Below are 12,856 nucleotides of genomic sequence, written 5' to 3' on the forward strand. Positions count from 1 at the left end.
GGGGCTGTCCAATCACTTCATTCGGCAAAAACCAAACGAACTGGCTACAAAACTACAGCTGCCACATGTTGAACATAAACTAGCAACTTCTGTCAGTTCTCGGAGTTTGGAGGACACCAATTATGATTACAACAGCTTTCAAGGACTATAGCAAACAGAGGAGGGAGTGGAACAGTAATGCCAATAAATACCACAGAATCTTCCAAGGATAACGAAAAAAGAGAAAGGCAGGCTTTGGCAACAAAATAAAAGAGAAAGAGGCAGCCAATAAGATAGCACATGTGCATGACTGGCTTTGAGTAACCTGCAACAATACCGATTGTGCACAAAACATTTCGCCAAGGTCACTGATAGCTGTATTTCAGATTTTGCACATTTGCACTTGATGACATGGCTGCTCTTGGGTTTTTGACAGGGCAAAGAGGCTTAGAGCCGGCATTAACCAGATTGATAGCTAGTGTTTGCAAAAGCAGCAGCCATAATGCTGCAGTACAACCTTTCAAAGAAAACTTAGGATGGATTTCCCTTGGTACACGCTATGAGATATACACTTTGTACAAGAGCCCTGCAAATGACACGACAGTGCAAAAATGAGCGACAGACGTGCAAAATTAGCTCAAGCCATACGTCAGCGTCTACTAAAGATTCGCAGCGTTTCTAAGCCTACACATGCTGTTTCAATGTGCAGCAGCCTTAAGCCTTGCGTGCGTGTGGCAATAAAGCAGAACTAACGGCACCAAAAAAGCACAGCTTAAAAAGGCATTTGAACATTTTACCTTTAGGTGGAAGACACAAGTAGCAGATGTACTTGTCTGGAACATCTTTCTCCTCCTCAATTTTGAAGCATGCTCCATGCTGCCATGTCAGGCATACTTCACACTGTTCAAAAGGACAACAAAAACACACAAGCTTTATTGTGACACCTCTGCGATGCGCTGCAGCAACCTGACAAAATGCATGAATAGGCTGAAAGAGAAATTTGTGGCTGATTCCAAAAGTTCAGAAAAAATTTTAATTACCTCTTGACAGCCCTAATTAACCGTATCACAAAACAGTGCTCGTTCTGTCCTCCTCAGTACATCAGTGTTTGTTTTCTGGGCGATCATGTCTTTCCAAAATACCCTTAAAGTTTAGTTTCATCCATGATGACGACAATACAATAAATTATGCACTGCATTACATACATGAACTGATAACATGAGCAGCATGCAGAAAAAAACAGATTGCTGCTAACCGCATGAAACTAAATAGACACTCAACATTTTTTTTTTCCCAGCTGCTTTTCAAGGACAGTAAGAACTAAGCTACTGCTTATCCCTATGAGTTTAAACTATTCAGTTAAAGCTATACTCATCAGAAAGAGCGTGTTAAAAACAATTAGTGCATACATGCTTTTGTTAGCAGCAATCCTAACTTTTACTGGCCGCAGAATTAATGGCTTCGGTCTGAAACAAGCAGAGATTCACTGAAGCCAAGGGCAGAAATGAGTGTATATATATAATGATCAGAAATCCTGCAGCTCCTCTTCATGTGATGCAAAAGGCCACAAGAAGTCAGAAGGGTGGCATGACTAACATTTTCTTTCATATGGTGCGTGAGAAAGCCAAGTTAAATGATAGACCTCAAAAAAAGTAATGAGAAAGCCAAGTTAAATGATAGACCTCAAAAAAAAAGTAAAAGGACTAGAAAGAGCTGCTAGAGCACTCATACCTGCATCATCAAACCGCTTTCCTCTTCACAGTTGCAAACACACATCACAATTTCGTCACTCTTGACTTCTACAGGGGCTTCACCGGGGTCGCTTGCAGGCATGCTTTCAAGTGCATGCCCTTGGCTTTCCTTGGCTGCAAAAAGGGGGATATGCATACTTCAGCACAAAAATCTGTGGGCAGCAAAAATTCGAGTGAAGAAAGAGTGCATGCTACAAGAAAGAAAAAAGTAACTGTATACTGCTAGGGTACCGGTTTTTAAGAGAAGCAATTTCAGGCTCCAAAGCCAAATAATGTAAACAATTCGAAGTATACCAACACTTCATACTTAAGTAGTAAAAGCAAGGCTTCTTTGCATGAGAGGATGAGTGTATAAAGTAACAAGAGCAATAATAATAACAATAAAGAAAGTTGAGATGTTTAGCCTGAAGTATGAATGCAGAAACATCATAGTCATTTCATGTTTGCCACCCGGCCTGCTCTTGTACCTCTCTGCACACCATTAATACTGAGAGAGCTGTAGGTTCAGAAAAAAAAAAAATAGTACCTTCAATGAAAAGCTTTTCCAGGTTTTGTCGTGGTGAAATAGCAAAAAATGACAAAGAGCAGTGGCAAGCTGCACGGCAGAACCAAACACCTCCACACAGCCAATCATCTTCTACTCGTCTTCCTCTACTTGTCTCACCAGTCAGGCCTTGTTCCCAACAGACAAAACCAACCCTCACCCGTTTCAGAAGCCCTCGCCTTGCGGCCTTCTTCCTTAACAGCTGCACTGCGCTTGCTGCCGTCGTCAGATTTGTCGCTGCGTGTGCTCGACGTACGCTTGCGCTTGCGATCACTGCTGGTCCCAGCTGAAGTCCTGCGGTTGGCCGCGGCCTCCATGTCAGCAATGAGCGCCTTCTCCGTCTTAGCTATCTTGCGTTTCTCCCGGCCTTCCACCAGGCTTGTAAAATGGGGGATGAAGCGCATGCGTCGTGGCTTGGCGAGGGCAGCTGCGGGAGCAGCAGCAGCAGTGGCTGGAGCGACAGTGGCCACTGCTGCGCCCTGTCCTTCGACGGCACCGGATCCTGTTGGCACAGCAAGGGACTGCTCTGGCACCGCTGGCTGGCCTGGTGGCGCTGCTGGTACCTGCTCTGCTGGTAGTTGTTGCTGTTGTTGCTGCTGCTGCTCAGCAATGGGTGGAACTGTGCAGTGCCAACAAGAAAGGCCATGGATGCACTTTTTAGCTAAGAAAAGATGCAACAAACATCCCAGAAAGAACACTCAAAAGAAGCTCTTAACAGACCAATCATTGAAACAAAGAAGAAGAACTCGAACCAACAAAAACAAGGGAAGCCTAGAGGTTTGGAGAAATGGTATAAAATAGGCCTCTAAAATGAGAGGTGCAAATCTGCCAATCAGTTTTCTAACAGACAGAGAAGGTGGAAAGGAGAACAGCGCAACAATGTGACAACATATTTAATGCAGAAATGCAGTCTCGGGTTTGTGCGCCAGATTTCCACCCATTTCCATGCAGCGCAGGACATCATGCCAGCTCTTCAAGCAACAACACGGCACTGAAACATCTTTCTGCCTTGACAGCAATGGTTTCACGTGTGTACCTGCAAAATTTGTTTTCCTTTCTTTTTTCCCGAAAACTTGAACTTTCCCCTTGCGTCGCGTTGTACTCATGCAAATATGATACCTCTCATGCTTTCAAGGCTTCTCTACCCAATGCTGTTCTAATCGCTCCATTTTAGCATCAGCAACAGGAGTCCTCCCTTCAGTTTACTATCAAGCATTGGCTCAATGCCGTCAAAAAAAACAAAACAATCCACACCCAATCAGACCACCCTCGAAACCACGGCTAGCTACCTGCATCAGTCATCCCTTCCTCCAGCGCTGCTGATGGCTCCTGCTTGATTTCAGCTGGCAGGACAGCTGCCACACTGGTAGATGCCATCTCCTCGTCGGCAGCTGGCATGTTTTCCTCGTCACATTTGGGATGGGCCTCGCTTGAGTCTTGCAGCCCAGTCTCATGCAGGTAGGTGTCTAATGGAGGCTCTGGCTTGATGATTTGTACCATTGGCTCTTCTGGTTCCAAAGTGTCAGAAGAAGCCGGGCCAGGGCTGCTAAAAGGCGATCCCAGGAGGATGCCATCAGACACTGTTGTCATATGCGAAGCTGCGGTTGGTTTTCCCCCATGGTAGTGCTTGAGGTGCGAGGCCAGGAGTGGTTCCTTGCGGAAGCTCTTATTGCACCCCTCAAAATGGCACTTGAAGTGGTTGTGGTCCTCCTCGATGATGAACTCCTTGGGGGCAACTGTTCAATGGAACAGGTATAACACCAAGACAAACCACCAGGCCAGCAATCGCTTATATATCTAAGGCTATGCCAAGCAATTATGATTTATGGGGGTTTAATGTCCCAAAGCGACTCAGGCTATGAGAGACGCCGTAGTGAAGGGCTCCAGAAATTTCAGCCACCGGGGTTCTTTAATGTGCACTGACATCGCACAGTACACGGGCCTCTAGAATTAGTAAACACAAAATGTAATAACAATTAACAATTATCATAACGTCTTTCTGTGGGTTCAGCACAGGGGTCTCAAGCTTTTTTGCCTCAAGGAACCTAAACGGCCTTCAATATGTGCATTTGATGTATTGATCAACGAGGAAACTGAATTTAAAATTCTTCCTATCAGTAGATTCAAACTCGTGACATCCTTAGCAAATAAAAGAATGGGTTGCCACCGTTTTGAAGTGAACGGTGGCATAGTATAGCTTCTGGGATCCGCGCCCAAAAATAGCTGTCAACGCTTGCGTTTCACTTCAAAAATCGGCCGGTGATGGTGACATCTGTATACTTTTTTGGGGGGAGGGTAGGGGGTCGTAGCTTACAAAAGCCGTTTTTGGTCTGTCACGATACCCTGTTGATACAGGTCAACTTTTATTCAACCTCGGTGTCCCTATAACGAAAACATATACTGCGTCTGGTCTGCATGCACCCATAACCGAAAAGAGAAAATGGCTAATGTGGGTGCTCGTGGAACCCACAAGAGCAGCCCACGAAACTCGGGGGTTCCGCAGAACCCAGGTTGAGAACACCTGGCTTAGCACACTCAAGTAACTAACATCTAGAAACGAAGTGTAAATTTGTAATGCATATAAAGCATAAGAATTTCAGCTGGTCCCTACAAGAACCTTGCATTTTTTTTTCACGTCTTCATATAATGTTGCCTAAATGCAAATACAGCCCCGGACAAGTCTTCAGGGCACAGGTGGTTCTCCCGAGCCTTTCAGCTCGGTGCTTGTGGCATCATTGATGCTTGCTCGAGAAGTCTAGAGGAATTAGGTTGAGATTTGTACCCACGGTCCAGAAATATGGAGTTTCAGGGCTGGAGCAAATGCACCGTTAAATGGTTCAGGAGTGAACTCTATGGCCCGAAGATTTGACCAAAGCGGTAGTACTTGTTGGAAGAGCAAGCTCTAGACTGCATGAGCTTGCTAAGGCAAGGCGACATTGACACGTCAAAACTCAAGAGTGACAACTACACTTTCATCATAACGTTGGAGGCGTGAAATGCAATGAAATGGTCAATGAGAAATGAATGGCATTCCGGATACAACACAGGTGTGACGCCACTCATATTCTTCCTATATTCCATCTGAAGCTTCAAGGCAAAGCATGTGGCATGCAACCTTGTAACAGCTGTCGAATTGTAGGCTCCATGATAACCACTTAAGAGTTGTCATATTTAAATTAGCCATATGAGTTTGGCAGTGACTTTTTTAAGACTTCCACATTCTGTAAATTTCTGCTCTACAACTCTATAAATTGTACATACTGGAGGTGGCCCACTTATCAGCATATATTGGAGGGCTATAACCCCCAATATATTCCGGCAAGTGGACTGAACTAGCATTAGACAGCATTAGTACATGCACAGTTATGATTTCAGATTGAAAACATTAGTTAAATATTTGCTTCAAGATGAATACTTTGACAGATGGCTTGGCTAGTTCACGCATGCAGGGGCATTGTGCATACACCTACTAAGCAGAACCTCGATGATACAGACCACTAGGGGCTGCGAAAAAATATTTGCACCATCCAAAATTCATTACAAGAAAAAACAAAAAAATCCCTACAAACAAAATCAGCATGCTGAAGCACAAGTGCACTCAAGCAAATCTATTCACGGCTGACAAAATTTACTTGCAGCTTCTCATGGCATATACTGCACGACTGCGGCGTTACTGATATGTGGCTGTGCGAGTGGTCTCATGGAAATGTGCTACCGGTCTGTTTTTGAAGCGAAAAGCTTCCCTAGGTTAGTCAACACCGGGTCTGGCGTGCGCCGTGATCAATTTTAGCAAGAGTGGTGCATGCGTGAGTTCGCCGCACGACGTCACAGAGAGGCGCACGTGGTCGGCGGAGCCGCCGCCGAGTGCAGCTCCGCCGGTCGACCTTCGCCGTCGTTCGCGCGCTCTGCGCGTGTTTACAGAGTGTGCATCGGCGCACGCTCGGCTTCCTCGTATGACGCTACTTGCAGCCGCATGTTTACCACAGTTACTACGCATGCGGAAGGAGGGCTATATAACGCGCTTGCCTACACAGTTATCGTGGCGCTCCCAGTGCATGGTGCCCGAACTGCGACAGCCATGACGTCAAACAAAGCATAACTGCAGCTTTTCGCTTGTATGTCCAGGCTTAGCCAGAGCTAAGCCGCTGCCAATTTTTGTGATGCACACTACATGACTGGCGATCGTGGCAGCGCTGATGTTTAAGGGGGGGGGGGTGCTGCTTTGAAATCCCGAAAAATGGCCAAAAAAATTGATTTTTTGAAAATTACTGTCAGCCCGATAGAGAGCAAGCTCGCATTTCTTCAACAAGTGAGGATACTGAGGCACAAACATAAAGAAATTTAGGTCTCTTCACAGAGCATGGGGCCTGCTGTGAGTAGTACTGCACGAGAGCTGACAGAAACTGATGAAAATAATGTGCCCCCGTCTCGTAGCCAGACCGTTTCGTCGCCAAATGTAGCCAATGCATGTTCTAGCCACTGTTTCTAGTGACACTCAACGCATTAAGTAACGCAATAAGTGAGCCAAAACTGACACCAGCAAAATGTAAAATGCGATAAGGACGAATGGAAGATGAGCCGCATGTGGGAGCTAGGCGGAGAACTGCACAATTTATGTCATCACGAAATGGAGGCGTGCGGAACTGCACTCTGAGCCTTTCCGGTAGGCGCACTCACTCATTTAGCCACCGTAGTGTTTGGAACACCAGAAAGTTTGCTCACTGTACACAATGCACTTCAGCTGCGTAACTTTACAAATTCACATCATAGCGAAATTCATATCATCAGTGACCATATCATCGAGATTCCACTCTTCATGAACCAATTCCCTGGTCAATGCAAACTCTTCAAAGTTGGGCATGCAATTGTGTGGGTGTGCTTGCTAGCAGATGTTAAGCAGAGTGACAGTGCGAAGAAGACAAGGGCTTACTGCGTCTGCCATCTGGTGTATACTGTGCAGGTGCTGACACCTCTAAACCTTGGCAGGTTAAAAAGAAAAAAAGAGAGAGAAAAAGGGGAGTCAGTTAAAGAGCACTTTATAATAATGATAATAATAACAATAATAAAAAAAGGACCACTTGTATACGACCGCAAGGCACCCACACAAATTTAAGATTCTCAGCGCAATGCGCATGCACTCAGAGCTCTAATAAATTGTCAGGCAGAAGGCTCACTGAACTGCGTAGACAAGATTTTGCTCCAAAAGAAAGCTTTATTTGCACAATTTCAGCTTGACCAGGACAATGAGCATAATGTTGGACAATAATAACTTTCTTCACCAAAAATACGCAACACACAAGCCAATGGCTCTAAAAAACAAATGCTGTCACAGAATTCCCAAATGGGCCAAATGGAAGGCTACTTTTCCCACACAAATGTGCCATAGTAAGGCTAGGAGTATGCAGTGGCCCTGAAAATAAAAGGGGACAAAAATAGAAACAGTGTCCTACCAGTGGATCCATAGTAATCTTGACTTGCACTGGAATGTGTAAGGTCGAGTGAAGTACGAAAACTACCATCTGTAAAATCTGTTAATGAAAGCATTGCATGCAATTAGCAGAGCAGGAAGCCCCAGTGAGAAAGCAAACAGAGCAGGGTCAGCTAAACTGAAGTGGCAAGAATGTTGTAACATGGCGCTGCACTCCTATATGTGAATGTGTTTCAGTGTTTGCACACACATACAATTATGTGATCCAACCAACATTTTACCTTTGTTTTCACTGCAGTGCCACCGTTTCCTTTTTTTTTTTTCCACAACTGAATAGCACCATAACATGCAGTAATGGCAACAAATAACAATGCACCAAGGAAGAATGCATGTAGTGCAGTTGCAGCCACAATAATACAGAGCACGCTTTGGCGAATAAACTACTCACGTCTTACCTAGTGAAATTAAGGAGATGCACTCTATATGTAGGCTAGCAAGTAATGCTGGTGCGCTCGCCTATAAACACAAAACATTTTCGTATCTTCTTTACGTAATGCGTGAGAAATGGTCAAACGCCGAAGTGTGCACCATAATACTTTGTCCACTACTGTACAGGCGCAGCCATAAGTAAACGGAGCACGCTATTGCGTTCGAAGTACAATCATGCTTTCTCCATTGGTAATGAAGAAGAGTTGTTTGTCTACAAGAAAGCCCACCAACCTCCGCTACCAGCATGTGCGTACCACTGCTGATAACTTCAATTAGGTGACGAGTGAAAAATATTCGAAGACAGTTGCGTGCCCTGTTTACTTTTGTCCGCGCCTGTACATGAGATTCCATGGGCACTACAGGCATATGAATTTCATGATGTTAACAACCGGAAAAGCGCATCAATGGGGCTTTACTAAGTACTGGATGCAGCATTTCGGTCAGAATAGTTACAGTAAAAGCTTGTTACTTTAACTACCATTCATTAGAAAATCCGGATAATTCGAACACCCACTCAAGTCTATCGTGTCAGACTCCCGAAAATTCGAATACTATGGGTCTCGCACAGCAAGCGATTGTCAAAATAGCCCTGCTCAAACCTTAATTGCATGTTGCAGAATGTCCCGTGCATTTCCGACATGCATGCAATGGTAGACATGTTGATGAATAGATGGCCCAGTCTCCGGGAGCTGTCGGACAGCATAGTTTTGGTATTATTTTGCTGAGCTTTGTTTGCTCCAGCCCATGGTGATGGCGGCTAGTGGCCTTGAATGAGCCGGTAAATTGACCCCAGCTGTGCGCTGCCCAGACGCTGAATGCGCTACTGCGCGTTTCCTTCGCTTCCACCTGTGCGGTTTTTTTCACTGCGCCGAAACTGTGTGCTCGTACCGTAGTGTTTGCTCTTTGCGTGGTGAAGCATCCTCACACGTAATGCAGCCGCTTGCGACGGAGCTCCACTGCTATACTGCGTCACACCGTGAAGGGTGCCGAAGGGGCCCTTACCAGTTTGGAGCAGTCCTGCTTCGACACTACCGACAGTATGCACGCAATAACGCGTTGATGGAAATGTGAAGAATAGCCCTTTCACGCCATTCTCATCTCTACTGAAGGCGAGCATTACTCAGTCTTTTACTAAATAAATTTACCGCGGGCTAAGCAGTTCTAGACAGTGTTTTCACGGCCTTTCCGTAATTCGAACTTCGCACAATTCTGACACTTCGTCTGGTCCCGTGAAGTTTGAATTCGCAAGCCATTACTGCATCAGAAAAGGCAGACTTATAAATAATTTATAAGTGAGCTACATCATACAAGCGAACAAGAATTTACCCAGAAAGTACTTAATGCTCTGTTTCATGCTTTAAACGACAACAGACATCCAATTTTAGTTGCATGATTTCCTTCTCTGTATTGATGCATATGACATCACCATATGACATCAGAATACATGGATCACCACCTGGTATTTGCCAATGCCCCTAAACAATTTATAGCTGAATTTATTCTCTCATGTGTTTCAGTTTCATCAATAGTACAATGGCTGTGACATGTTAAGAGTGCTTAGATCACGCGAGGCATAAAAAAACTGCATTAAAATTGCCTATACATAGTTTTAATTCACTACAATGTTTAAGACAGCCTGTTCCATGAGCTGGTGGTAACGCTGCAGATTTTTTTGTGCCTCACGTTACCAAAACCTCCTTATGCATCACAGCCATCATTCGGCTGACGAAATCAAAAGTGAAATAGTGTCAAGAAATTCAGTAACCAATTATTTTAGCGCTCCTAGGGGAAAACCACATGGTGGTTTATGAATTATAATGTCTAACGCATCATTTGAAAGAAGAAAACATGCAAAAGAGCGCAAAAATTACAGGCAACAAAACCAGCATGGAAACACGTTACCTCTTCCTATGATTGAACCCTTTCTCTCCCGCTTCGGTGAAGATTCATCTCCAGTGAGGCTTGCTTTACGCTTATTCTGCAAAGAGACCGGCATGAAGATGTCAGCGTCATTTCACCAGATGGTATCTGGCAGGTAAGCAGCCATGGTTCAAATGAAGATGGCCCAAAGCCAAACTACAAAGGCTAGTCATTAAGGACGTCTGATTGCTTCACAAAGCTTCGCATGAAGAGGCAGCAGTGCCATGGAGATATGCAGTTAGAGAGACCCTTGAAGCAACTTTGTTTCTCCTCTTTCAACTCATCTTTTGCGACTCCTGTCGCATGACAATAGTTCTTTTAAAGGGCAGTTTCACTGAAAGGCCCGACCTCGGGGACCCTTAAGAGCACGCTCTGCAAGCTGAGCTCTTCAAAGAGAGAGAACCAGAATTCCGCACACCGTTTTTCTTAACGTGGTCAATAACCCTGTTCCTGGACAGTTCCTCAAAAGTACCAACGTGGGCTGCACAAAACGCCACTAAATTAGACACTTACGTCGCTTCTGCGCTTGGAGCTTGTCGGTGTTTCTGGGTGGTTAGCCTTCTTGGCCATAAATTTACCTCCTACAAGGAGTATTTTCTTCTTGGACTGTGAGGAGGTGCTTGAGGTGCTTGTGGCAGGCGAAGCACTGGCCTCTGCAAGAGAATAAAAACCATCCCTGGCGTGACACATCTCTGAAGGCATGGGCAGTTTTGGCGTTTCTAGCTCACTTAGTTGGAAAGGGACCTAAAGCATGACAAGTTAACATAACTCACTACGGCTCCTCACACTACCCTGGTCACAGCACAGTACAGTCAAGTCCACTTATAACAATACTGGTTATAACAATATATTGGATATAACAATGGTCGGTCATGGCACCATCAGCTTTGCCATGTGTTCTATGGTAAAATAAACTGCTTATAGCAATGCTGTCATAACAATTAAATCTGGTAATTGAGTGTCAACCATTACAGAAAAAGAAAAGAAATGCTACAACCACACCAGCAAAACCATGCTTACAACACAAAAGCGTGCATGTGTGGGGCCGACCAATGGACTAAGCTGGCGCAGCAACGCCACGAAAGCAAAAGAGGCAGGCGTCATCGCGTGAGGAGAGCTGCTGCATTGGCTACGCACGCCATGCGTACCCCTAATCAGTCAGTGCAGCGCGCGTGCATGCAGCCAGCGCGGTTTTTCTCTTGTCAGCTGTCACCGCACCCTTGGTTCTGCATGCTTCTTGAATTTCCCATAAGAATAGCTTCCAAAAAGCCGGCTTGATTCCTGTGACGTGGAGGTGCGCAAAGCTCCCGGTGGCGCAGTAATGGCGGTGCTTTGGTCATCGGTGAACAATGAACATTGTTCCGGTTCCCTGAAGTTCGATTTAACGAGCTTTTACAGGCATTAGAATAATCAAACCCCTCTGGGTATTTACTGTCAATAAATGCTCTGAAGTTTGTCATCCTTTCTTTCTTTTTTTTGGCACAACCCTGTTATAACAATTATTGGTTATAACAATGGTATTTCCATGGCACTTGAATATTGTTATAAGTGGGCTTGACTGTACTTCATTCACGCATTGAAGACCAAGAATGGCTGGCATTGTTTACACCATGACTGGGAAACGTTAAGAAGGGAAATGAAAATGGAAAGACAAAAATCACAGATAAAACGATGAAAGAGTCAACACTGAAGCACCGTGTCATAAGTACACAGTCCTCGCTTCACAGAGCATCATTTTTCCTTGTCCAAGGTTTAGGCATTACCGTGTGCCTCCTAGGGTTCATTGCTGCCTTATCTTCACATATTTAGGTTGAGGTGGCTATGGCCAAAAGAGTTTATGAACCTAACTACAAGTTTGCTCAGTTGTGCAAGCACAGTAATCACATGCACTACGTTACTGTACGCAGCCAAGCCAGTGGGTTGTCGGCTCTGGACACGAAGTAGCGTCGGTGGGTTCAAATTTTGCTAGTATTCCGAAATAACGGGGCTCTGCCGCACACAAGCTGTGGTTGCTGCCTCCAAGAGTCTAACTAGTAAACCAGGGACCCTTGAGACCAGGCCACAACGCCTGTACTCTGCCCATTCTTACTTTCATGACACTCAGCCAATGTTCATATAACTGACATGACACCACTCAAGGCTACGGGCACATGAGAACATACCCCTCTTTTCCTGCCTTCTGCTCTCTGACTTGGAGCTCTGCTTGGGCGGCCGGGATTTGGCTGCCTTGTCACCGGTCTTCTTGGTGTCCATGGATGCTTGTACCTTCCCGGCCTCAGAATGCGGCTTCCTAGACTCCTGGGACAATTTCCGTTGCTCCCCATGTTTGGCATGACCCTTCTTCGAAGAGTCACTTGACGAGTCACGCTGACGCTTGCTTTCAAATTCTTTTTGAGGTGCCCGAGGAAACACCTGTACCATTACCACAGACACATGAGGTTGCACATTATGTGGACGCACCAATAACAATGTGCAAAATATGGTATCGTAAATGCTACAACAGTGCTTGCTGACAGCACAAAAACACAATTTACTGTTATCACTGTAGCCAATCAGAATTAAATGAAATAATGAAATATTTGGAAATAAAAAGTGACAGCTACAGTTTGTGGCTTAGCCAACATTTTGTGGTTTAGTGAAACACCCCTCTCTGCACCAAAACCTGATTATTCTTCAGCTCAAAAGTGCCAAGTAAAGCTGACGGCAATCCTAATGATGATGATGATGGAGAGAGTGCTGTCTAAG

General features: G+C 45.0%; 1 protein-coding gene across 5 annotated transcripts in view; it reads right to left on the bottom strand.

The window, feature by feature from the left end:
- The window catches only part of LOC149342481 (PHD finger protein 20-like), a 35,004-nt gene that overhangs the window by 14,936 nt on the left and 7,212 nt on the right, over positions 1-12,856 (bottom strand). For 2 of the 5 annotated variants that reach the window (XM_089544877.1, XM_089544875.1), the window contains exons 5-13: positions 12,274-12,523; positions 10,625-10,764; positions 10,094-10,169; positions 7,725-7,802; positions 7,205-7,252; positions 3,564-4,010; positions 2,435-2,893; positions 1,711-1,844; positions 777-879 (exon numbers count right to left, since the gene is read on the bottom strand). In XM_089544877.1, the coding sequence (XP_089401003.1) occupies positions 777-879; positions 1,711-1,844; positions 2,435-2,893; positions 3,564-4,010; positions 7,205-7,252; positions 7,725-7,802; positions 10,094-10,169; positions 10,625-10,764; positions 12,274-12,523 (1,735 nt within the window). The remainder of the gene's footprint in view (positions 1-776; positions 880-1,710; positions 1,845-2,434; positions 2,894-3,563; positions 4,011-7,204; positions 7,253-7,724; positions 7,803-10,093; positions 10,170-10,624; positions 10,765-12,273; positions 12,524-12,856) is intronic. The other 3 variants (XM_089544878.1, XM_089544876.1, XM_089544879.1) reach the window with 3 other exon arrangements.

Source organism: Amblyomma mixtum, chromosome 5 (assembly GCF_055824585.1).
Source record: "Amblyomma mixtum isolate Tamu chromosome 5, ASM5582458v1, whole genome shotgun sequence".
Taxonomy (NCBI): domain Eukaryota; kingdom Metazoa; phylum Arthropoda; class Arachnida; order Ixodida; family Ixodidae; genus Amblyomma; species Amblyomma mixtum.